Below are 23,307 nucleotides of genomic sequence, written 5' to 3' on the forward strand. Positions count from 1 at the left end.
GAGGGGCTAAGACCAGTATGAGCCCATGGCCCTTGCCAGGAGGCCCCATGTCTCCCCAGCACAGTGTTAGCTGGGACTTGGAATTCCCCCATTGGTGCAGGCATCCCACACATCTCTCTTGCCCTTGCCTTCACGGGGATGACCTGTGCCAAGCTGGGAGGTGGCATATGGTGACATTCCCCTCATCCCCACCACCCTCCCGCAGCCCTACACCCACCCCACCTGCTCAGCCGAGAGAAGCGGAGGCTAAGAACATCAACTGGGTTTTATTCCTCAGGTCTGACAAGTAAAAGCACAAATTCTCTTTGGAAATAAGGAAAAAAAACAAAAACAAACCAACACCAAAACCCCAAACCAACGTTCAAAGCACGCAGACGGTTTCTCAGGATGGAGGCCACGCCATCAAGCTCCGCCGCTGGACATATGTCCTTTGCAGAGATGTAGTTTAAAAAAAAAACCAAAAAACTCATGGAGGAGGAAAGACACAGAGCTATAGGTTTCCGTGTCAATTTTAAAGAAAAAAACAGGCCCTTTTTTGCTATTGTTATAAATATCCCATCTGAGCGACTCAGAACAAACAATAACCATAAAGAGGAGCATCCTTTCTGCTTGGCCCCGTGGGCACAAAATCTCTACCGGCACCTCAGACTGCTAGAAGCCCTCAGGGGCGGTGGCCTGGCGCCCGGTGTGTGCCCCGGCTCTCAGCTGGGGTGGCGGGTGCTGCCATCCCTGCGAGCGGCACCCGTCACCCTTGCCCGAGGCTGTCAGGACACCGCGCCGCAGGAGACCGGGGAGCGGGGGAAGGGGACAAGGGACAGGGGTGCCGGGGCGCGGAGGGCCGCGGGTGGCCGCTCAGGTGCAGGTGGCCTCCTGGCTCTCGACGGGGATCTCGCTGCCGCTGCTGCCCTCGCCGTACTGCTGGTAGGGGGGGATCTGGGGCGCCTCGATGATCAGCAGCCCCTCCGGGGACAAGGAGGCGAACACCGTGATGGGATCCACCTCGTAGGGCAGCCTGCGAGGGGGCAGGAAAGACGCCGTGGGTTAGGATGCTGCACGTCCGGGGCATCCCGACCCTCGGACTCCCAGCCGAGGCGGGGAACCGGCGGTGCCGAGGCGGCAGCCCCGGCGCCCCGGCAAAGCCTCTGTTATTACTGGAGCGCCTGGGAATGTGCGGGGGATATTTCGAGCGGGCTCCAGGCCCGGCCTGGCCCCCGTGGGAGCTCTGTTTAATCTCCCCGGCAGATGTGTTTGACGGGATGTCAGCGCCGCGCGGAGCGGGAGTGAATCCCGGCCGCGGCGCAGCCCGCGTCAGCCGCCAGCCTTGCCCGTAAAAGGAGCCCGAGCGCCCAGCAGGAGCGAGCGGGGCTCGCCCCAGCGTTCCCGTGGGATGCGCAGGGCTCCTTCAGGGTGGAAAAGCAAAGCCGAGTTGCTGCCAGTCGAGGAAACCCTTCCCATGCCCTGGGCTTTGATGCTTTTCCCTGTTAACCGTGCGAGCCCCGCGGGTGGGATCTGCCCCCCACATCGGCCGGGGCTCGCCTTTGCGGTTGTTGTTGCCAAAGCGAGCCACGGGTGAGTCACCGCGATAGCGATCTCACTGACATCATGGAGATGCGGGGAGATGCAGGGATGCGCTCCGGGGCTGGCGGCGGAGCCCGCCCGCCGTGCCCGCTGCTCCCGGGGACGCCTCCTCCCCGCGCCCCTCCTGTCCCCGGCCTCGGGCGGCCCCAGACGCAGCCCGGGGCGTGCAGGAGACCGACAGAGCACTTCAAAAAAGGTCTCGTCCTCCTTCCTTTCCCTTGGGAAATCGCTCTGTGACCCGGCCCGGCACGTACTGCAGAAGGGCAGATTTTGGGGTGGAAAGGGTCCCTGCGTGTGTGAGCTGGGGCACGGGGACTGGCAGAGCTCGGCTGGGCCGACCGGTACCTACTGGATTTTCTTGGTGAAGTTCTTGGAGACGATCCCTCCTTCCACCTGCTGCTCCTCGTGTTTGCCTGCAGGGAAGACCAGCACCCCACATCAGCACCTTACCAGGAGATTATTTTTTCCCCAACAAACAACTAAACCCAACAGGAAAGTTTTCTGAGCAGCTGTTTCCCTGCCCCAGTGCAAATTTTTTCTCTGGGGAGAGCTCAGGAAGCCTCTTCATGTGGGGAAGGAGATGCTAGACACAGCACAGCCACATTTCCAGTGGAAAACTGGGGTCTCACAGGCTGCTGAGAGCTGGGGCTTAAGAAAACAAATAATAAAACCATTGTAGGTGGCAGCATGCCCCTTGGCCTCGCTCCCCAGGATGGGCTCCTTTCCACCCCTCTGTCAGGCTGGGGGGCCCTGTACCTGGAGCATCAGCCACAGGCTGCCTGGACCCCTCTGACCTGTGGCTTTCCCCCCCTGTTGCAGTGAGCTGCAAACAAACACTCAGAGCTGTGTTAGGTGGCAGACCCCAGCCCTCCCTGGTGATCCCAGCCCGGAGGACCCAGCAACAAAGGGAATGTCAGTGCCAGGCTGACAGGACACTGAGGGCAGTCGTGGGCACCCCAAAAGTGCTGGACCCCACACCCACTGTTCCCGACATTAATTGACTTTTCAGGGACGTGTTTCTGGCTGACTCAGCCAGGCTGGGCTGGGGGCTGTGAGCAGCTGCTCCTCTCCTCCCAGCCTCTCCCTCGGCCCCTTTAAAGGGAATCTCCCTCCGTGCCGATCTCACCCTGGCTATAATTAACCGAGCAGAGCTGGGGCCCCTCTTGGCTGCTCGCTGCAGGGTGCTGCCAGCCAGGGCAGAAAGCAGGAAGATTTACCCCAAAGGACACGTGTCCTTTCTCATTTTGGCAGCAAACCACCATGGCTTATGATCCAAATCCCCCTGTGACATCCAAACTGCCTCTGGAGATGCCCCGAAGCCCTGCTGTAGCCCTCCCCCGCTCCCAAGCGGGGAGTTCTGCCACCACGTTAAAATAAAGACGATTCTGGCATTTTGCAGCAGTTCCGTGAGCTGGCAGTACCACCTCCCCGGTGCCTTGGCTCTCACCTGACACCTCGACGTAGCCATCCTTGGTTTTGACCGTCAGCTCCTCGGGTTTGAAGCTGTGCACGTTGACACACACCTTCCAGGGCTCGCGGGGGAAGGGCGCGGGGCTGCGGCTCTCGGGGTACCCCCCGAAGTGGGCGCCGTAGGCAGGGGCCATGGGGGGCGTGCGGCCGAGGCCGGCGCGCAGGGGGCCCGGCCAGGTGGTGGTGAGCCGGGGCCGAGCCCAGTCGGGCCAGTCCGCCGTCAGATCCCCGGGAAAGGGCGACAAGCCGAAGTCATCATCCAGCAGGCGCGAGGTCAGGCCGGGCTCCCGGAAAGGGTCGCGGAGGCTGCGCCTGCCGGGATAATGGCAGGAGAAGGGCATCTGGCTGTCGGCCATGGCTTCCTTCGGAGGGGTCTGAGCGCGTCCCCGGGGCTCTCACGCGGAGCCTCAGCCTCTGTGTGCCTGCTCCTGGCTGCAAACTTCCCCCGGGAGCCTGTCCCGGAGGAGACGCATCCACCCCGGGTGGGACGCGGGTGCGCGGGGACGGTCCCTCCTTCTCGACACCAGGTGAAGGACGATGAGAAAATCAATTCAGGCTGAATCACCGGGAGCTGGAGGAGCGCAGGAAGGACGGAGGGAGCTCTCTGGCCGCGAGAAAACGCTTCCTGTCTGGCTGCGATCCCAGGACTGGGGAGAGGAAAATAAAACTTCTTGTCAGGAGAGAGAAAAAAAAAATAATAAACCCAAATATCCTGAGATTAAAAAGCTGCTCTTTCACTTCTCACTCTTCAGCACTTTATGTGCAACTTTCCCTGCTGCTCCTGGGTGGGAGCTGCAATAAATGCCTGAGCCTGGAGCCCAGAAACTTCTCTAACCTTCCAGCCGCTGGGCGAGTACTATTTATATGGATTTCGGAGGAGGGGGGTGTGTGTTTTGCAAGTCCTGCCCTGTCAGCCGAGTATTTTGGAGAGGATGAAACAGCCGTGGAGAATTTGGGCAGTGGCAGCTGACCTCTCCTGCTGGCCCGAGGATCCCGGCTGCTACGGGGCCACGGTGCTTCGGCAGCTGCCCCAGCCCCTGCCGCCCCCTCCTGCTGCTCTGCCCGCCCAAAATAGCCCCTAAGCTCACTCAGGGCTGGCTGCTTTCAGCCCCGTGTCACCTGTTAAAAATACCGTGGTGGGGCTGAGCAAGCTGCTCCCCTCACTGTAAAGCCACGTGTCCCCACGGCACCGAGCACCGCTGTGCCGGGAAATGGGTCACTGCTGGCACCCCCCGAGCAGCAGGACCCCAGGGGTGGGTGTGTGGGGCAGGGGCACAGGATGAGCTCTCCAGCACTGCTTCTTTGGCCATCTGCACCAGCTGGGCCCGGAGAAGCATCCCCTAACTGCAGGAAGGAGACGGACCCCGGGCAGCAACAGGGCGCTCACGGTGCCTCAGCACCTGCCGCCTCCTCCTCCTCCTCCTGCCGGCCCCGCCGCATGCCCCGGCCCTGCCGCAATGGCGGTGCGGGCAGGGCGAGGCGTTAATCACAGCCGCCGCCGGGCCGGTAATTACAGGGCAGCGGCGGGAGCGGGCTGCGAGCTGCGGGAAGGGGCGCGGCAGCACCACCGGAGGGGGAGCTCCCAGCGAGCATCCACCCGGGAGACACGGCCCCGAGCCCGGCCACAGGCGGGGGTAGGGCTGGCAGGGACGGGGTCCCCGTGGAGGCGATCCGGGCACGGCTCCGGTGGGCAGCGGGCCGTGCCGGAGGATGGGATGTCATCAATGAGGGTGACGTTGGCGACGGAGCCACTTCCTCATGCCGCATCCTGGCTCTGCATCATGCTCCTTCTCTCCAGCATCTGCAATTTTTCTAATGGACTCTGTGGAAGTAATTGCAGCAGAAAGGCTTTAATGCAGCACAGGCCGTGCAGAGATGCAGCCGCTGGTCACTCCATGGCATTAATCACGGCAGCATCGCTTTTCCTTGGCTAGGGCAGGGCTGCCCCCTGAGCACGGAGACACCTGGGCATCACAGGGGTCTCCCCGGGGTCCGAAGGGATGCCTGGAGGTGCCCAAGGAGGTCTCAGGTGCCAGCTGTGCGGGAGGCAGTTGCTGGTGGAGGGACTGAGCATCCCCCTCCATTCCCTTGTCCTGCCCAGCTGCCTCTGCCTGCCTGGGGGCTCCTGGTGCCCGTGGGTGACAGTCCTGGGGGTCACTGTCACACACAGCCTGAGGTCAGCTGGGCATATCTCAGCTTGGCTGGGGAGCAGGCTCACCCCAGCACGCAGCCCTGCCACCTCCTTGGGTGAACAGCAGCGCATGGGGCCACAGGGACAAGCCCTGAGGAGGTTTCAGGCAGTCCCACGATCCTGCCGTGTTTCCAGGAGCCTCATAACATCCCCCATCCCACATTTCCCATATCACTCCAGGCCATCCTCCCTCCCCAGCCAGGAATTCTTTCTGTCGCCTTGTTCATCCCCATTAGTCACACGTCCCCTCCTCCCTCCTGCTCTCACCCTCTCTGCGCCTCCCAATTTAGCTCCTGTTGTCATTCCAATACTCCCGGTTGCCTCCCACCACTGAGCCACCCCACGACATCAGCTCTGGGAAGCATGAAGAGCCCTTGCAGCCCCCCTTCTCCTCCAGGTGACCTGGGGATGCTGCCCCATGTCCCCATGATCCACCTGTGCCACATCCAGATCTTTCCTGGGTGCCCATCTGAGCCCTGCTGAGAAGCATGGGGACATGTGCCCATGTGCTGCTGCTCCCCTGGGGGACTTCCAGGATGCTGGAGAGTCCCCACTGCTCCTGGCCGCTGCTGAGAAGGTGACAATGGCAGGACCCTGTGCATGGGAACTCTGTGCAGGGCTTGGAGCAAGGGCTGTGCAGGAAAGGAAGGGCATAGCCCCGAGGAGAGCACTGGTGAGCCCAGTGAGATCTCCAGGGAGAGATGGATGCATTTCTGGCTTGGACTCAGTGCCTGAACAGGGTGGGGGGATCCAAAGGGCCTGGGAAAGGGCAGCAGGAGCCTGGCCCAGCAGGGAAAGGAGAGCTGCCAGAAATACTAGCCCACAACTTCTTTTTTTTTTGCTTCAGTCAGTGCCCTGAGGAGCCAGTCCTCAGCAGCTGGGAGTGGAGGCACATGCCCTTCCCTGCAGAGCAGCTGAAACAACCCAAAATATCCCACCACACGGACTGGTATCCAAAAGGAACATGATGCAAGGGAAATACTGTCCGAACCTTTATTGGAACCTTTTTCTAACCAGGCTAACAACTCAAACAGCCAGGAAGACTAAAGGATACAGAACACATGTGGATGGAGAGCAAGGGGAGCTTTACAGTGAACTCAAACAAATGGATGTGCCGGTGTCGTTGGGGGTGGAATCAACCAACAGGCAGAGAACAGAGGCACCATTTCCCTCGTGGCTTTTCTCACATCTGGGCTTTTGTTCTACATCTTCTGCTCATTCCCCGGGTTTCAAAGGTGCAGAGCTGCCCTGGGCAGGTGAGGGTGTTGTTCTCTAGGCAACAGCCCAAAAGCTGGGGTTCTTGACCATGATACTGTTGCTTTGGAGACCTTCCCAGTCATGTCCAAACTGCCGGGTAGCAGCAAAGTGATGAGAATTATTTATTTTCAGGTGAAGAGGTAATAAAACCCCACTGGACACTAAAGGGCAAAGTCTTCCCTTAGGGGCAGGATCAGGTGCCTTTCTCAAACCAATACCCCGGGAGCCCGAGGCTGAGCACCCAGCAGCTCTGGGCCAGCTCTGTGGAGACAGCCCAGCGCTGGCACTCGCTGCCTGGCACTGGAGCTGTGTCCACACTGCCCCAGCACAGGCAGCTCTGCCCCTGAGCACAAACACCTCCCCCCAGGCGAGCAGAGCAGTGGCTGTGGCCTTGGTGGAGTGACGCTGGGGCAGGGTGGGATTTTTAGCACTTCTCATGCTCTTCTCAAAGCTGGGGGAGGATGCCTGCAGCAAGCTCTGCTCGTGCTAGCTACTGAGCTCACATCAGGGAAAAGCTACTGGCACAAAGCCTGGGGAAGGGGGCAAAGCAGGACACAGCTTTGGGGGGCTCAGGATGGGGCAGGGTGGACATCCTTGATTCCTGGTAGAGACCATGGCCAGTCACTTCAATCCTATTCCCTTCCTCATCACTGATGCAAAGGGTGACAAGGGTCAGGCTTCCCAACCCCCAGAGGGAAGAGGGGACCAGCAGTGGGAGATCAGAGAACTCCAGGGATTTTTGGTGATGGCAGCCCTATGCCACACGGCAGAGGAAGAGGAGCAAGGTTATTCCTCCACCAGAGCTGGCCTGTCACCTCTGAACTTCCCACTGTTTTCCAGGGGGTTGTGATTTGTCAACAGAAGCTGGTTCAAGGAAATGGAGAGTTTTCCCCTGCCTTGACCATCTCCATCACAATGAGGTTCCTCTCTAAATATTGGTGGTGAGGTCCAAATGAGCCAAATCTGCCTTCCTCTCTCCAACATATCTGGCAACACTTCAAAGGCTCCTGCCTTCATGGACTCAACAGCATGGCCCAAAATACCTTTTTTTAAAGTAATGCTCAATAAATAGAAGAAATAAATATTAAATAGAGGCCAAGTCCTCTCAGCCTGTTCAATATATGTACAATGCATAGCACAATAACAGTGATTGGCTGTTGCAGACAAGTTTGGTACAAACTCAGTCCCCCAAACAACAAAAACATTGAGAAAATTGCAGTTTACATGAAACAAAGCTCAGCCGAATGCTGCAACCGATGAAGAAAGAACAGAACAGTGCTTTGAAACATCCCTTATCTTTGCTTCCCAGCAAAACTGCAGAAATGGCGCTGGATTTTCTGGAGCACGGGGCTGGGAGAGGTGGGACAAGCCTCCCTTGGGGGGACAAACCGAGAGCCAAGGCGGTCCAGTGAATGGGGAGAGTTGATGGCTCCAGGGTCAAGGAGACATTTGGGAGTGAGTGCTGTGACATGTGCTGTCCCAGGGAAAGGCAGCAGGGGATGATTCAAAATCATGGCTGGGAAAGAGCCTTTGAGTGTGAGACAGGGCTCCCAAAAACCAGCCCAGATATTATCCTGATGTTGTGGCTAGCCCCGAACACCCCTTGTGTGTCTGACCACAGCAGCGATTCACCAACACCAAGCTGCCTTTCCTCCAGATGAACCTGCTCTTTGCAGACAGCACCTGCAGCAATCTGAGATGTCGGATGCAGAGCAAAAATCCATAAAAGAGGTGAATAAGAGAAACAATTTTAAAACATTTTAAAAAGCACTGGCAAAAGGCACAGAGACAGAAAAAACTCACAGCTTCACACAAACCCACAGAAACCCCATCTGTCCACTAACAGGAAGGGTGTACTAAAGCTTGTACTAAAAATATTAAATAAGTTAAAAAATAAATAACACCGAGGGAAACTCACATGTATATGCACATGTGCACATACACACATACACACACAGCCTTGATCAGATCCGTCACCAGAGGCTGGATTTTGCAAGGACCTTCCGCAGGGATCGCTTTCTCACAGTCTCATCTCTTTTGTTTTCCCATGGGTGGGTCAGAGCGCAGGGATAAACACACGGCAGGGGAGCACTGGCGAGGCATCCTCCCAGGGAGAGCGGCGGTGGCTGCGCGGAGCAGCGGGTTTCGAGTTGCGCGCTGGCGGCGGAGCCAAGGCAAACAGCGCGGGGCCAGCTGGCACCCGGCCGGCGCGCGCGCAGGCGACACTTCGCTGGTGGCACTGCCAACACCGCGCGCTCGGCCGGCCAGCAGACCCTCGCCGTCACCTCCGACGCGTCCTAGACCCGTTTCTGCGGTCACACCCATCACATTCCTGCGCAAATCTAACGAGAAACCCGAGATCCCGACGTGAAAACGCGCGCAGCTCTGCCCTGCGTCCCTTCGTCCGTCCCGGGCTCTCCGCACTGCGCCGGAGAGCGCGGAGGGACACGGTGGCAGCACGAGTGACTGTCACTCCTCTGGCCACCTCACTGAGAGGGGCCACAGCTGTAAACCTTTACACGAGACCAGCGGCATGGATACATTTGAACAAACAAACAGATCCAAAAATAACTTAACGTTAGAAAAAAAACCCAAAACAACTGGTCCATTCTGACATACAATTAAAAATAGAATAATAATAATAAATAAATAATAATAATAAATAAATAAATAAATAAATAATTTAGACAGGTTTACTCCAATGCAAGTCTGCTTGGGAAACCCCAGGAGCATTTAGCTGCCATGGACTGTACAGGCAGAGGCAGTCCTTGATGGAAGGATCAGCTGGACAAGTGCAGGAGCTGCCCCACACAGCCCTTGGGGTCATCTCCTGACCCACACAAGGTGGATGCTGCCAACCCCGGTGTGGTGCTTCCATCATCCATCCCCAGCCGCAAGGACTCCAGTCGGTGTGAGTCTGGTACTTACACCAGTTGCACAAAGCCCCTCTTCTTTCCTTTCCTAGTTTTGGATCTTGGGCTCGCTGCTTCCTTGCTGCAGCTCCGTGTGTGCATTATGGGGTGCCAAGGGGCAGGAGGCTGCTCCTGAAACACTGGTAGAGCTGGGGAGGTCTGGGTTCCCATCACTGCCTTTGGATCTTCCCAGGGAACAGAAGGATGAGGCATTTCGGCATCAGACTGGGAGAGACTCTTTGGGGAAGAAGCATGAGGTTTTCAGCCCTTTTGAGAGGGAGTTCGCTGCAGGTGGCCAAGGGGCCGCTGCTGGGGCCAGCACAGGAGGGAAGGCAGTGGCATCCTGTCTTTGATCCCTCAACCACAGCCCTGGAGCATCTGCTGAGCCCTACCAGGAGCACTTCTGTCTGTATCCTAGAAAGGATCTTTCCAGGAGATGGACCCATCCCCACTAAGCCGCCAACCATACCAGTGCCCAGCTCTCTGCCTCAGACCCCTCATCCTCACGTTGCCTGCAGCAAGCAAGGTGAGGGATGGGGGTTTGGGGAAAAGGGGAGCTTTGGCCATTGAAGGCACAGGACAAGGGGGACCAGCACCAGGAAAGATCCTGGGAAAGAGGTCACTGACATAAAACTTCCTCCTGTACCACCCAGCTGGAATCCCTGCCTGCACTGCTGTACTTTCCAACAGATAACAGATTTATAGGCTTGCTGAGGTGATCATCCAGTTCCACCAAGCAGCTCGTGGCACTCAGCCTTCCTCCCCTTGCTGCTTTGTCCCTTTTCCAGCTGCCAGGGGCCTGTAGGTAATTCTGTAGATGGGGTCTGGGGGGTGGGTTGCATTCCTTTCTAGCCCCTCTCTTCCTGCAGATGGTGGCTGCACTCAGCCCTTTTCTGTAACACTTAAACAACACACACCTCCTTGACTCATTAAGCCCAAACTCGTTAATAATCATGCAGGATGGAAGGGGAGGGGATGGAAAAAGGGAGGGAGGGAAGTCTTAAGCCCAAATTAGCGTCTCTAAGCACCCAGGTGTTGTAAGAGAAATAAACTCCTCAGCACCAGCTCAGCCTGTGCTGAGAGAAGCCTTTGTTACCCGGCAAAACACAGTAATTGCGCAGGCAGCTGGGCTGGCAGGGAGACAAAACCCCAGGGCCCAGGGCAGCCTGTGGCTGCCTAGCAAAACAGGCAATTAGTGGGGGGCCCTTCCCATCCCCCTGCACTGCTCCAGCCTCCCAGTAACAAACTGGGACACCAGTGCATCCTGCTGCAGCCTGGCACTGGCCCTGCAACTGTGCTGCTGATCCTGCCCCAGGGCAGCCAGAGGGCCTCAAGGAGGAATGATTGCCTGGAATCCTGCCTCAAATTGCTGCATATCTTGAGGAAGAGGAATTGGGGTCCCCTGGCTCTTGCAAAGCCCTTTTAACCCTGTGTGTTCTGACTGCACCCTACAGCTGCTATCTGTCTGAGGCTTCCTCCAGGAGGAGAAGCCCACGGCCCCTGTCTCCCCTGCATGGCCTGGCCCCTGGGAGCACAGCATGGCACCACCTCCCCTCTGCCTTGTACCCCACCAGCCCCAGGTCTGCTTCAGACCTCAGCAGGTGGTTTGCAAGCAATTCAGTGCTGGGGGGATAAGACAACCCTGCAAAAGATGCTGCTACCTGGTAGGAAAGGGCAGGAGAAAGAGCAAACAGCCTTTTTTCCCCCCCAGGAGGTACATCGGGAGGGATTTCTAGCCTTCTATAGGGACTGGATGACTGGCAAAAAATAAATATTTTCTCTGCAGAGTGGGCAGCAGCTCTGGAGGAGAGACCCAAATGACCTGGTATTTGCCTTGGTGTGGACAGCCATCCCACCTCCCTATCCCCCCACCCCCCACCGAAGCTTTACAGCAAACTCCTCCCCAGCTGGGTCTGTCTCTCCAAGAGAAGTTAATCTGTTGGTTCCTGGTTTGTCAGAAGAGCAAGGAGCAGAGTTCTTTCCTTTGGACCTGCTGGTAGTGCTTTGGAGACCAGTGGCAATGAGGAGATGGAAGCATCGGGGAGGATGGAGCAGGTCTGTCATGACAGACCCTCCATAAAGCACCGACCCTTCTTCCAGCCTGGCCTGGGGAGCTGGGACTGATCCACTCGCTCTGCGCTGGGGCGGAGGAGCTGCACCAGGCGCTCCAGGGCTCTTACTCCGGACCGGGGAAGGGGGACCCGGCAACGCCACCACATCAGTATCGGGATGATTGCTATCGATGGCCAGGTAGGTGGGAAGGAAGCGGAGAATGCCAGGAATGTGGCGGTGACGCCGGCACCCGGTGTCAGCCAGCAGTGGCACTCCCTAACGACGCAGGCTGTCGGAGCTGGCTCCTGAGTCATAGCTCCTGCTCCTGCTCCTGCTGCGGCTGCTCCTGGGGCCCGAGCTCCGGCTGCTGCTCCAGCTTCGGCTCCGGCTCGTCCGGTAGCTGGAGTAGCTGCGGCTGCGGCTCGGGGAGCGGCTGAAGCTGCTGTACCAGGAAGAATAGCTGCCGGCGCTGCTGGAGGTGGAGGGGCTGGGACGGTAGTAGGGGATGGGGCGTTTGCGGGCACTGTGGGGACAGAGAGATGCGGGTTACCAGCAGCACAAGGACAGACTTACTGCCAAAATCTCAAAAAAGGACTGTTCACTCTGGACAACACTCCCAAAAATGTGATTTTGTTTGTTTAAAAGGAAAAAGAGATCAGCTAGCTGATGGGCCTTGGGATTCAAACCACCCACCCCCACAGCCCTGGGGCAATCCCAGCCACTCAGTCTGCTGGGCTCTACTTGATGTTGTCCCAAAGAGCCCTCTGCACGAAGGGCAGAGTCAATAGTTGGCCCTTTCCATTGTGGGACATCTACCACAGGGCAGGGTGAAATAAAAACCCTGTGAGGGAATGCTCTTGGTACCTGAGTCCCTGCTCTGACTTCATCTTCTTTTTTTCCTTCAGCTATTGTAAATTGAGACCCTCTCCGTCCTCCCCCTGCCTCCAGCTGGAAATCCCCAAGCTCTAGAGGGGTGGAAGGGCCTGCTGATCAGGCTCAGGGAACCCGGTCTCCTGGAGAAATGTCCTCTGGCAAGGGCTGGGACCCAAGGACAGCCCTCATCTCCCTGGGAAGTGCCAGCTGAGCCTGTCTCCCAAGGATGGGACAGCATCCCCTTGCCTTGTGATGCGCCGAGCTTCGAGGTGGCTGGGAGAGTCTCTCCGGCGTTTCCTCAGGGGGGAATAGGAGCGGCGCCGCCGCTGCCGCTCCCGGTGCGACTCCTTCTCGCTAGAGCTGTACTTGTGCTCCCGCTCGCGGTCCCTGCGGAGGGCACAGCAGGGGCACTGTCACTGCAGGGGCTTGGGGGTGGGTCAGGGATGGACAGGCAACGACCTACGAAGGCACAGATGAGCAGAGGACCCTCAGCTCCAATAGGGACAACTCTAAGTGTTCTGGTGGTGTCACCCCTGAGAGCTCACATAGCTGGACAAAGAGACTGGATAGCACTAACTGCATCCAGGGGTTCCAGCAGTGTCATCCAGTGGCTTTGCACTGCCTCGCTAAGATGGCTTCCCGGGACCTGTGTCTGTGGGTGCAGTTTGTATTTAGCTCTTGCTGGCTGTGCTGCTGGAGCTGGGAGGAACAGCCCTGCCAGCAGGCCCCACGTGAGCTGAGGGCCTGGTAGCCCTGCAGGGCTCCACAAGCCTCGCCAGAAGGAGTGCCGGTGTTGCTATGGTTTTCTCTTTTGTTAAATTCCCATACACGTCAGCACAGGCCCTCCTGTGCAGCGTGGCTGATTTCATACACCCTGCTCAGTGCCATCTGCAAAGCAACATGCTGCAGGTCAAGGGCCTGCCTGATCCCTGCATGCAGGAATTGTTCTCCTCACCAGCACGGGGATTGTCAAAGCCTGCAAGAATCGACCCTGGCAATGTACGGTTCTGAGGTTGTAAAATGTTCACAGCAGCACAGGTGCTGCTACCAGAAAACCTGCCAAAGGCATCTCTAGGGTTGAACAGTGAGACTGTTTCCTATGGTGTGTGGAGGGAGTAGAGGTGCCTGGACTGCGTTTCTCTCTGCAAGGCTGTATCATCCTCAGGGTATCTGGCATCTGCCCTCACAGCAAGGGCCCTCCCCCAGGACTGACAATTTTTGTCGGAGCTGTGACTCTCAAAAGTAGAGTGTCTTTCCCTGCTGCAATCAGATCCCTGTCTGACAGGGGCTGCAGCCCTGCTGCAGGGGCTGCTGGCTGTGTGGGCAGACCCAGCTGGAGCCTCAGGCTCTGCCCACCACTCACAGCAGCATGACAGTGATGGAGGCAGGGGAAAGTGTGAGGCACCAGGTACCACACAAGTGGACAGCAGATACCACACGAGTACGCACCTGCTACGGCTGTAGCGGGAGTAACTGGGGCTCCGGCGAGGCCTTGAACTTCTACTCCCAGGACTTTTTTTGCAAGATTTGGAGGAATAGCTGGGGGAACGTGAGGAAGACCTGGAGACAGGAAGGAAACATAAAAGAGTTAAATATGCTGGAGGGTGAGGCTGTACCAGACTACTCCAAATCATGAGGGGGAAGGGATGTCCCGTTCTCCAGCGTCTCAGCCCAGTTCTGCGTGGCCAGTTCACCCCAAACCTTGTGGATCCCAAACCTTACACCTCCCCCTGCAAGGAGCCTGCTGGCTGGCAAGAACTAGACACTGCCCCGGGTCACAGCGGCAGCTGTTCCAGCTTACCTCTTTCCCGAGGAGCAGGACCTGCTTCGGGAGGAGCTGGGCGAGGCCTTCTGGTGCGAGGAGCGGGAGCGGCTGGAGCTGGCAGAGGATCGGCCCGTGCTGCTGCAGGACCTGCTGCGGGAGCCAGGCCTGCACGGGGAGCTGGGGGCTGCCAAGGGGAGGAAGATTCGCTTCTTCTCCTCTGAGGAACTGAGACATGAGGGGAGGCACGCTCTGTGAACATATATTTGGACACTTTTTGAAGCTGTGGCTGAACCAGGACTGGTCCCTGGTTGAGGGGAGCAGCATGCTCCAGCAAGTAAGTATTCCCATCCTTCCATTCCCTAACTGGAGGTGAAAAGGACCTCTCAGCTCCCCAGGCTGCTGTTGCAGAAGACCCCATGTGTGTGGGTCAGAATCCAAGAGCTCACCCTCTGGGCTCTGCCAGGGAGAAGAGGTGTGGAAGAGCTCTCAGGCGGCACAAGCAGCAGCTCATCAGCCCTATGCCAAACACATCAGAGGTGTCAGGCTGGCAGAGCCTGGTCAGGCCAGCGAGCAGTGCTGGTCCTGGGCAGGGAGTGAAGTAAAAAGTGCTGGAGCAGGGGAAAGGCAGAGTATGGCAGGGCAAGGGCTGTGCTCCAGCTTGGAGCAGCATGAGTGGGCACTGAGCAGGCATGTCCTGTTGCCTTTGGACAGTGCTGCGTGAATTCCTCCTCTTCCAGAAGTGCTCTGGAATGAACTGGGTCAGAGCCCAGCAGCCAGGCAGCTTCCCAGCAGCCAGGGCCAGCTGCAATCCCAGCTCCACCCATGTGAAGGCAGAGTTATCCCTCCAGAGTTACTGGAGTCACCATGTGAAAAGTACAGACAGACCTAAAATTTTACCCTCTGACTGAAAAATGAGACTTGTTCTTACTAAAACCTATTACCCTGGCTCCCTCCTGTCACATTCAGTGCTCCAAACCATGTCCTGGCTCTAACTTTCAGCCTTTAGGACCCCAGGGCCTGAGCTGGAAGAGCTCCCTACAACCGCTGCCTGAGCACAGCCCTAGGTACCAGCCACCACGCTTCAGTGCCCTCATTCCCAACATCCCCTGGCAAAAACCCAGGAATGGGAGTTGGTGACGGAGGCTGGCAGCTACTCCCCTCTCCTGAAGATGACCTGTGGCACTGGGTGGTGCTTGGATGCCCTGTGGCCCCAGTGCAGAGCTGCTGCTGCGTTATCCTGCAGCCAGCCAAGTCCTTGCCCCTGTGCTCCCCACTGGCAGGAGATGCTATCTTGTAACCCTGGAGCTGTGCTGGATGAGCTGGGAAGGGGCACGCTGGATTTGGCTCATTGGACGGATGAAAGAACAGCCCATAATGATATTAGTGGAAACAAGCCCCGCTTCCCTTCCCCACAGTAGGCAGGGAGGGAGAATTAGCATGGCAACCCCCAGATGCTCCTTTCAGATTGTGCCCAGAAAACTTTTTGATTTGTGCCAGAGCCTTTTTTTTGACATGGCCATGCCCAGCTGAGCAGGGATGTGCTGCGACCACAGCCTGACCCAGGCCCAAACCCTGCACGAGCCACAGCAATGCCAAAGCACTGACACAAGCAATGTCCAGGGATGTGATGGCTGGGTTTTATCTTCCTCCTCAGGCTACAGTACTGATCCTTGCTGAGTTCTGGACTCCAGACTGGCAAGACCGTGGGTCTGGTTGGTACCTGCCTGCCTCCAGAGCACAGAAAGCTCCCTGCCAGCTCACCACAGCAACTGGCAAGCGGGCAGGAGACACAGAGCAACAATGTACCAGGTACTGGGCTGCCTGCAGCAGCTACTGGTAATCACTGACCTTCGGTCTTGTCCCTGGGCATCTGGAGACAGATTTTCCAAAGCTGTTCCCTTGGTCTGGGAAAAGCAACTGGTGAAGGAATTTCCTGAATCAGAGCTGTTATCGCTGTTGGCCAGTTTGGGCTTCCCAGACGAGAAGGCATGGCCAAAGCCATCATGGACTAGACTTCTTTTCTCCGGGCTGTCCTTTGACCTGGATGAGCTCGTTTGAGTGGAGGGAGGGGAGGAAGTATCGTTTCCTGAGTCATATTCATGATACTCTCCATTCTGGCTGGCTAGGTTGCCAGGCGGGCTGTCTGTTTTGGTAAAGAGGTCAGCAGAAGACCCTGACTGAGAGATCTGAAAGCAAAAAAGCCATTTGGCATTGTTTGAATAGTTTTTGGGGGGGTTGTTTTTGGTTTTACTTTGCTTTTTTTATTTTTTCAAATAAACCCAGAAATTTTACCATCATGATGCACTGAAACAAAAGGAAAGAAAAGAAACAAAGTAAGAAAGAAAGAAAAAAAGAAGAAAGGAGAAGAAAACAAAAGCACATATCCCTAAAAGAAATCCACAGTAAGAAGAAACTTATTTTCCCCCTGCTATAATAACGGGAAGATTTAGAGATCATGCAAAGAGTATCAGCATGCGGTTCATGTTAAACAAAAGAGTTCAACAAAGTAAGTGGGCAACCAAAGAATCAAAATAATTAATTAAATAAAAAAAAATGTAACGAAGAACAAAGCCCTTATTTAACCTTAAAGAGGGGAGGAAAAATAAAGGGGGTATATACATATAAAAAAGTGCATAATCCTTGCAAAGAAAACAAAAATGAAACAAAAACTTAGATGAGTGAATTTTTTTAAGCTTCCCTAATAAAGTGGCTGAACCAATGTCACTAAAATAAGCAACAAAAAACCCAAATAAAATCAAATTAAGGGCTTCTGTACAAAGCAAAAACTGGCAAATAAATGAGCTTGTAACTTTGAAATTAAAAAAAAAAAGAAAAAATAAAAGGAAAAAAGAGGGTGAGGGAAAAAAGAAAAATCCCTTTGGAAATAAAAGGTATATAGATACTTCTTTGTGTGCTTTTTACCCCCTGAAGAAGATATAGCTAATGCGCTCAAGTGACCTCTAATAAATTCCCTGGTGTCTTGCGGATAGCATCCACTTACCCATCAAGAACTCCTCCTTTAGTAGGTAAGGTGTAAGAAAAAAGGAAGAGCGGGCAACATAAGTCCATCATTAGAGTCTCAAATTACATGAAAAAAACATAAACCCTCTCCTCAATCCACACTGCCAACTGTTTACTGCCTCCTCTATGCAAATGTCACGACTGCTTTTTGTCTGCTCGACTGTCTCCCTTTTTATTCATTTTTGTTTCCTTCTGCTTTAAATTAGCCAGTCCAGCCCGTTCCTGGAGGCTGATGGCTTGTGCTGAAAGCTGCAGCTTGCACTGAATCCCCCTGAGTTGTATGGAAATGACAAAGGGAACTCAGTGAGGGAAGAAGCAGAAGAATGGAGAAGAATCCCCACTGTGTATCTGAGACCTGTGGGGAAGGGGGCAGCAGCCCTGCTCCTGCCAGCCTCTGCAAGGGGGTCCAGCCACACCCTGGCTGGGTTGCTGAACACAACAAGGCCAGCAAGGACCCCAAACTCACACAGACTGACCTGGGCAGGGCTATTCTCTGGGACCCTGAGCACCACCAAGGGGATTTACATAATTTCAGTATTTTATAGTTCAGTTTTAACTGCACTGGCATTTACCTGAGCCAGCTCGGGAATGTGGCAGCACTGGGAGTGAGGCTGTGTTAGTGCTAACATCTACCCTTGCAATGGGGTGAGAATTAGGGCCCAGTGCACACATATGCACTCTCATGTGGCCTTCTCCTCTTTCCCTCAGAGCCTCCACTCTCCTCAAACCCACCCATGAGGTTTGGTGCAGGGTTCTTAGAGTGTGGACACATAGGTTTGGCTCCCCCCCACTCAGGACAGTCCTCCAAACATGTTCCCAGCAACAAGGAGCTCCCTCAAAACACATGCACATGTCCTCATGCCACGCTCTAGGGCACACAGTGCCCCCATCTATGCCATGCTCTCCACACCAGGGACCTGGGCCATGCCCTCACCAATCTGGGGCCTTCCGAGCCAAAAAAACACATTGCAATGCTGGTGCTATCTCAGGCAGCAGAGGAGACCTGGATCAACTGTCACACAGCAGGCACCAGGCCAGTCCCTTTGGAAAGTTTAGCTCTGGATTGGATGACTTTTTCATCCTCAGAGGGGCTGCAGACTCAGCCTGTGTCATGTTTCACATGGATCTCCTTCATCCTATCAGATGGTGCCTCCATATCCATGCTCCTGCCTGTGGCATTCAATCTGTGTCCCCAGGGAGAGCTGCTCCTGACCCAGTTCAAGGTGCTAACTGGGACAGGGACAGCTGACTCGGACACAGGTGCTGAACCAGCAGTGACTGAAACCAGAGCAGAGCTACCAACACCCACAGCAGCTCTCAGCAGAGTCTGCACAAGGATGGCTGCCCACAACACTCCTGCTCTGAAAACACCTGGAGCTGGAGGATCGCCAAGTACTTTCTGTGTTGCCAGGGAGAGAAGCATTACTGCTTCTGGGATAAGGGATTGGTTCATCCCAGCAAATCCATAATGGAGTTCCCCATCTCCACCCCACACTAACTTCTAACTGATGCTCAGTCCCAGCTCAGAGGAATCAGAAGCCCCAGCAGCAAACACAGGAAATGAAGTGACCCTTCTTTATTAGCCAACTTGCACCTTCAGTGCAGAAGCCCTGGTCAAAGCAGAACCGTCTCCCAAATGTTCCCAGCTAGGAATGAGTGGAGACACACATTGCAAGTCCTCATTTCAGCATCTGCAACTGCTCCTTGCTTCTTCTCAGCTCTAGCAATTCTCTACTGGTCCTTGCTGACTCCAGCAGAAACTGGAATGTCACAGGAGCCTAAGGGAGCCAAATAGCCAGCTCTGCTTTTCACCAGCTCTTGCTGAAACCCTGATGCCACATCCAGAGCCCCAAGAGATCTGATCTCTGTGCTATGGACCACTGCACTCTCCCCAGCCACATTCCAGAAGATACAGGATTGCACTTTCAAATACATTACCAAGTATTTCTCTTAAAAGATGGGGTTTGGTTTACATTTAAGCTGACTCCTAACCCAGAGAAGACCAGCTTTTTATCACCTTTCACTTACAGGCATAAAAACAGCATGTGAGGTACTCCCTGGCTGCAGGGGTAGAATGAGCCTGGAGTGGCACAGGGCTGCTCCAAGGGACACTGACCCCAGCATCACACACAGAAATTCCTTCTGTTCCTTCCCAGTTTAAACTGAAAGGCCGTTATTGCTGCCAAGAAATACAGCAGTTTCTTGGCATTTCTAAACCAGCTTTTCAGACTGACTCCAAGACCTGGCATCCTTGCTTCTGCTCTGCCTTGGCTGACATCTACCTTCAAAGCAGCAACTGTTGTCAGCACATCACAAAATCTGTCAAATGACCGGGAGGATCAACAAACTCCTCTGTAGTTCAACATCTGTGGCAGCAACACTCTGGGAAGAGGCAGTTTGGGTATCAGTGAAATATGGAGCTGACAGTCTGGGTGAGGGCTGGAGGGTCTGTATGAGGCAAGGGACGTGCCAGGGGGGACACAGCAGCTTCTCAGCCCCACCAGCCTGGGGCACCAGGCTGTAACCAGTGGCATCCTGCAGGCTCTGGGGGAGGTTCTGCTCTGCAACAAGAGCCAGGACAAGTTTCAGGGTGCTCAGCTTGCCTGCCTGCTCAGACCAATTCCCCATATTCCCCACTGGATGATCTTGGCTTTGCTCATGGTCCTATTTTACTGTTTCTGAAAGTCTTGCCAGTCAGCCAGGATGGGAACAGAGTACCACATCTAAAAACACTGCACAGAGCACAATTGAATCAAACCATTCTGCGTGATTCTGAATTCTAATTTTTTTTACTTTTCTAGGGTGGCTTAAAAGAGCCTGCTCTTTCACAAATCTAATTGTCTCTATGTGAGCATTTGGATTTCCCCCCACGCACAACCCCTAATAAATAATCAAATAATCTCAGTGAACTTTGTTTCATCCAGCTTTCAGCAGGGAAAATACTGCTGCCCTCAAGGGAACCCAGGATATGTTTTTATTGGATTTTTTTTTTTGTTTCAAATCATTATTTAATCAAGATGAGGGGGAGCAGAAATGAGGCACTCACTAATATTCCAGACTGTAATTCCAAGTGCAATTCCAGACCAAGAGGCAGCTCAGTCTAATAGGTTACAAAAACACAATCACTGCTCATCGTCCAATTAAACTGAACAGTGCCATTTACTGTGCCACAAACAGCCCGGGGTGAGATGACAATGCTCAAAGTTGTCTCAGCCATGTGGGGACAGCAGCGTGGCACAGCCTTGCTCAGAGTTGCAGGATTTCTTCCGTGTGTCTTTTTTCTTCTGTTTTGCAACTCACTTCAAAGCAGAGGTAATTTCTCTTTCAGAGGGGCATAACGTCTACTTTTCTCTCTTTTTCTAGGCACCGCGCTAATGAAAGGAGTAAAACACTTGTGGCGGTGACCCCGGCGAGCCCCGGCCGACATCTGCCAGAGCTGCCGGCACGGGGCCAGCACCTGCCGGGGCTGCTGCGGCTCTGCGCCTGCCCTGCGGCTCCTCCACCTGCCAGAGCTCGGGGGAAATGGCCTCACCTCTGCTGAGAACCCACCCCAGCTGAAAAGCCAACTTCTGATTGAGTACAAAACCCAGAAGTTCTGTAGGAATTCAGTATTTTTGCACAGTTATGAGTCCCTGACTCAAGGAACACTGAGTGGGAAAATCCCCCTTTGTCTGGCTGCATGGGGGAGTTCAGGGTGAGGCGTTCTGTACCACAAGAGCTGAGTCCCAGAGCAGGGAGGCAATGACACAGCTGTCCCTGCAAGCCCTGAGCTTGGGTTTTTTGGGGCTGGATGGTGACACTGCTGAGCAGCCTGGCTCACCAATACATTGCTGGGGTAAACTCCAGTGAATGCCAAGCAAAGGTTTGTTTCTTTTCAAGGATCTTTTTAGCCTGCTGGGGTGCTGGCATTGTATCCCCACCTCAGCTTGAGCCAGGCTGGCACTGCTTTGGAGCAAGGGTTTGTCTTCCACCTCTTTTTGGTACCTGGTGCACAGCCCAGCCCTTCAATGGATACAGGCAATGATCCTTTCCCCCCAGCTGCTGCTCCCAGAGCTGAGCTGTGGATTTGTCACACAATAACCAGGGGTAACCTCAGTCCCCTAGCTGGGAGGAGAAAACAGGAAAAGAAGAATACAACTTCCATATTTATAGTTTTTGCCTTTCTGCTCTTGAAGGGCCCTGTCTGCTGTCAAAAACATACTGCCTAGCACTCAAAAGAATAGTTTTTCCTATGTAAGCTAAAACTCAGGCTAGAAAACAGCAGCAGCAAGCCAATATGCAGGTCTGCCATAAGGTTTCCTCAGCCTTCTTGCACACTCTGTCCCAGTCCCTGCACAGCATTTCCCATTCTACCTTCCTGCAGACAGGAGCACAAAGACAAACAGCATCATTTGGACCAGCTGTACCCCACTGAGCTTCATTGGAAATCTGGCTCAAGCCTGTGATAATTTGTGGCATCACAAATGAGTAACGGTGAAAGCAAAGGAGCTGGCAAGGAAAGTGTATGCACGGTGCAGTTATCTTCATCAGCAACAACAAAGGCAATTAGATCCGTGCCCTGCAGGTATTTATATTGCACTGCTGAAGGAAAGCACAGTGGCACAGTCATCCATCTGTGTCGGTGTGGAATAAAGTGCCTGCAGCTGAGCAGGGGTATTCTGTACAGAAATAAATGCTGCACATTACTCACAGCTTCTCTGTGCCTGCTGAGGCACAGGCCCACAGTCCTGCTCTCCACAGGTGCCTCTTGCAGCTGCAAGGGATTAAAGGAGAAGGAGAGGGAGAAGCTTGGAAATTCACTGCCATAAAGAAAAGTAGCAGGGAGCTTTGAGGTGTTTCTGCATGTGTACATGCGTGTGTGTCTGCATGTGTACATGCAGCTTTTGCATAAAGAGGGAAAGAAGCAACAAAGTAGATGCATAGGCAGGGCATTGTTTTGTGTGCTTTATCCCCCAGCAGTTCTAGGCAGACCTAGTTAGGAATTGTGGCTGTTTAATTACAAAGGAATGAAGACAAATAGGGTGGGGAGGATAGCAGAATTTACCACAACGCACTTCATATTTTCAGAAGCAAACTAATGTAGAATAAAAAAACATCTTGAAAAGCAAAACCTTTGTTTTGGAAGTGCTATAGCATTATCTCATATTTCCCTGTATCTCTGTGTATTTTTCCCTGATCCTCCCTGGACAGTCCCTTTTCTATGGAGATATGACAGTTCATCTCCCCAGGTAAGGACGGTTTGGTTTGGAAGCCCATGCCAGATGGAAGGATAGGGAGTGTAACATACCAACTCTTACAGAGGACTGAAACACGCATTTTTGAATCCTAATTCTGATATTTTTCACAAAATCTTTTATTCTCCAGCTTTTTTTTTTTTTTGCCTTTTTTTTTTTAACATGGGATCAACATATTCTGCAAGAGCACATTTTCATTTCAGGCTGCTCTCAAAGTCTGACAGAACAAAGCTTATTCATAGAGCAACCATTTAACCCATGAAAAGGAAAGGCTTCAAAGGGTTGTGTATAGTCATTAATAAATGAGACTAAAGGTTTCCATTCCATTTTTCCCTTGCCAGTTTTGAGTACATGATATTTAATGACCTTATTCAGCAAAATTTCAAGGGCAGCTCTTAACCAGGGGCTTCAATTTGAACAAGTGCTTAAATATGCTCTTGAATGGTGTCCCAAGAGAATGTACTTCTTTTGGGGACAGGAGGACAGTAGTGGCTTTCATGAGTCATTATGCCTTTTGGTCATTAAAATATTTGCCTAAGTTATTAAGCCTTACTAGAAAGAACAAAGGAGTATCCTGATGACTTTTACTTTGCATCCACCCCCCTGCATCTGGAACTATCAAGCTCTTGTCTTTCCTTCCCTGCAGCTTTTCCATTTGCTTCACTCATTTACCTCGAGTGAAGCAAATGGAAAACCGAGTGCAGGATGCTCGAGTTTAGCTCATCTTAAAGCTTTTAAAATTTTAAATTAGAGTTTACTCTTTCTCAGGGAACAGAACAGCTGGCAGTTGGCCTCACAGGACTTAGGAAGCCTGGCTTCCGAGAGAGGAAACCTAGCACTAATTAAAAACTAGGCTCAGGCTCAAAAGCATTTATGAAAAATACGCCGCTTGAACTAAACAACACCCTGGTGACATGACGCAGTGTTTGGCTGGCTGGTTTTTGTGGGGGGAGG

At 54.0% G+C, this 23,307-nt stretch overlaps 2 protein-coding genes across 5 annotated transcripts in view; both read right to left on the reverse strand.

Moving 5' to 3' along the window:
* Positions 1–247: 247 nt before the first annotated feature.
* On the reverse strand, positions 248–3,885 carry HSPB8 (heat shock protein family B (small) member 8). Its single transcript, XM_038152903.1, has 3 exons — positions 3,026–3,885; positions 1,928–1,991; positions 248–1,012 (listed from the first exon to the last, which is right to left on the reverse strand). Exons 1-3 carry the CDS (start codon positions 3,402–3,404, stop codon positions 853–855), a joined length of 603 nt encoding a protein of 200 aa, XP_038008831.1. The 5' UTR covers positions 3,405–3,885; the 3' UTR covers positions 248–852.
* Positions 3,886–10,875: 6,990 nt separating this feature from the next.
* SRRM4 (serine/arginine repetitive matrix 4) overlaps positions 10,876–23,307 on the reverse strand; it is a 42,246-nt gene continuing 29,814 nt past the window's right edge. For 3 of the 4 annotated variants that reach the window (XM_038152588.1, XM_038152586.1, XM_038152585.1), the window contains 5 exons: positions 15,947–16,284; positions 14,135–14,347; positions 13,783–13,893; positions 12,580–12,720; positions 10,876–11,983 (listed from right to left, as the gene is read on the reverse strand). In XM_038152588.1, the coding sequence (XP_038008516.1) occupies positions 11,737–11,983; positions 12,580–12,720; positions 13,783–13,893; positions 14,135–14,347; positions 15,947–16,284 (1,050 nt within the window). In that variant the 3' untranslated portion in view covers positions 10,876–11,736. The remainder of the gene's footprint in view (positions 11,984–12,579; positions 12,721–13,782; positions 13,894–14,134; positions 14,348–15,946; positions 16,285–23,307) is intronic. The other variant, XM_038152587.1, reaches the window with a different exon arrangement.

Source organism: Motacilla alba, chromosome 15, assembly GCF_015832195.1.
Source record: "Motacilla alba alba isolate MOTALB_02 chromosome 15, Motacilla_alba_V1.0_pri, whole genome shotgun sequence".
Taxonomy (NCBI): Eukaryota; Metazoa; Chordata; class Aves; order Passeriformes; family Motacillidae; genus Motacilla; species Motacilla alba.

Bases quoted from the DNA above. Each gene is read 5' to 3' on its own strand.
- HSPB8 (XM_038152903.1), bottom strand. From the start codon at position 3,404: ATGGCCGACAGCCAGATGCCCTTCTCCTGCCATTATCCCGGCAGGCGC. The intron at 1,992-3,025 runs GTGAGAGCCAAG...TCTTCCCTGCAG, and splicing joins TGGCTACGTCGAGGTGTCAG to GCAAACACGAGGAGCAGCAG. The intron at 1,013-1,927 runs GTAGGTACCGGT...GCCCCCTCGCAG, and splicing joins AACTTCACCAAGAAAATCCA to GCTGCCCTACGAGGTGGATC.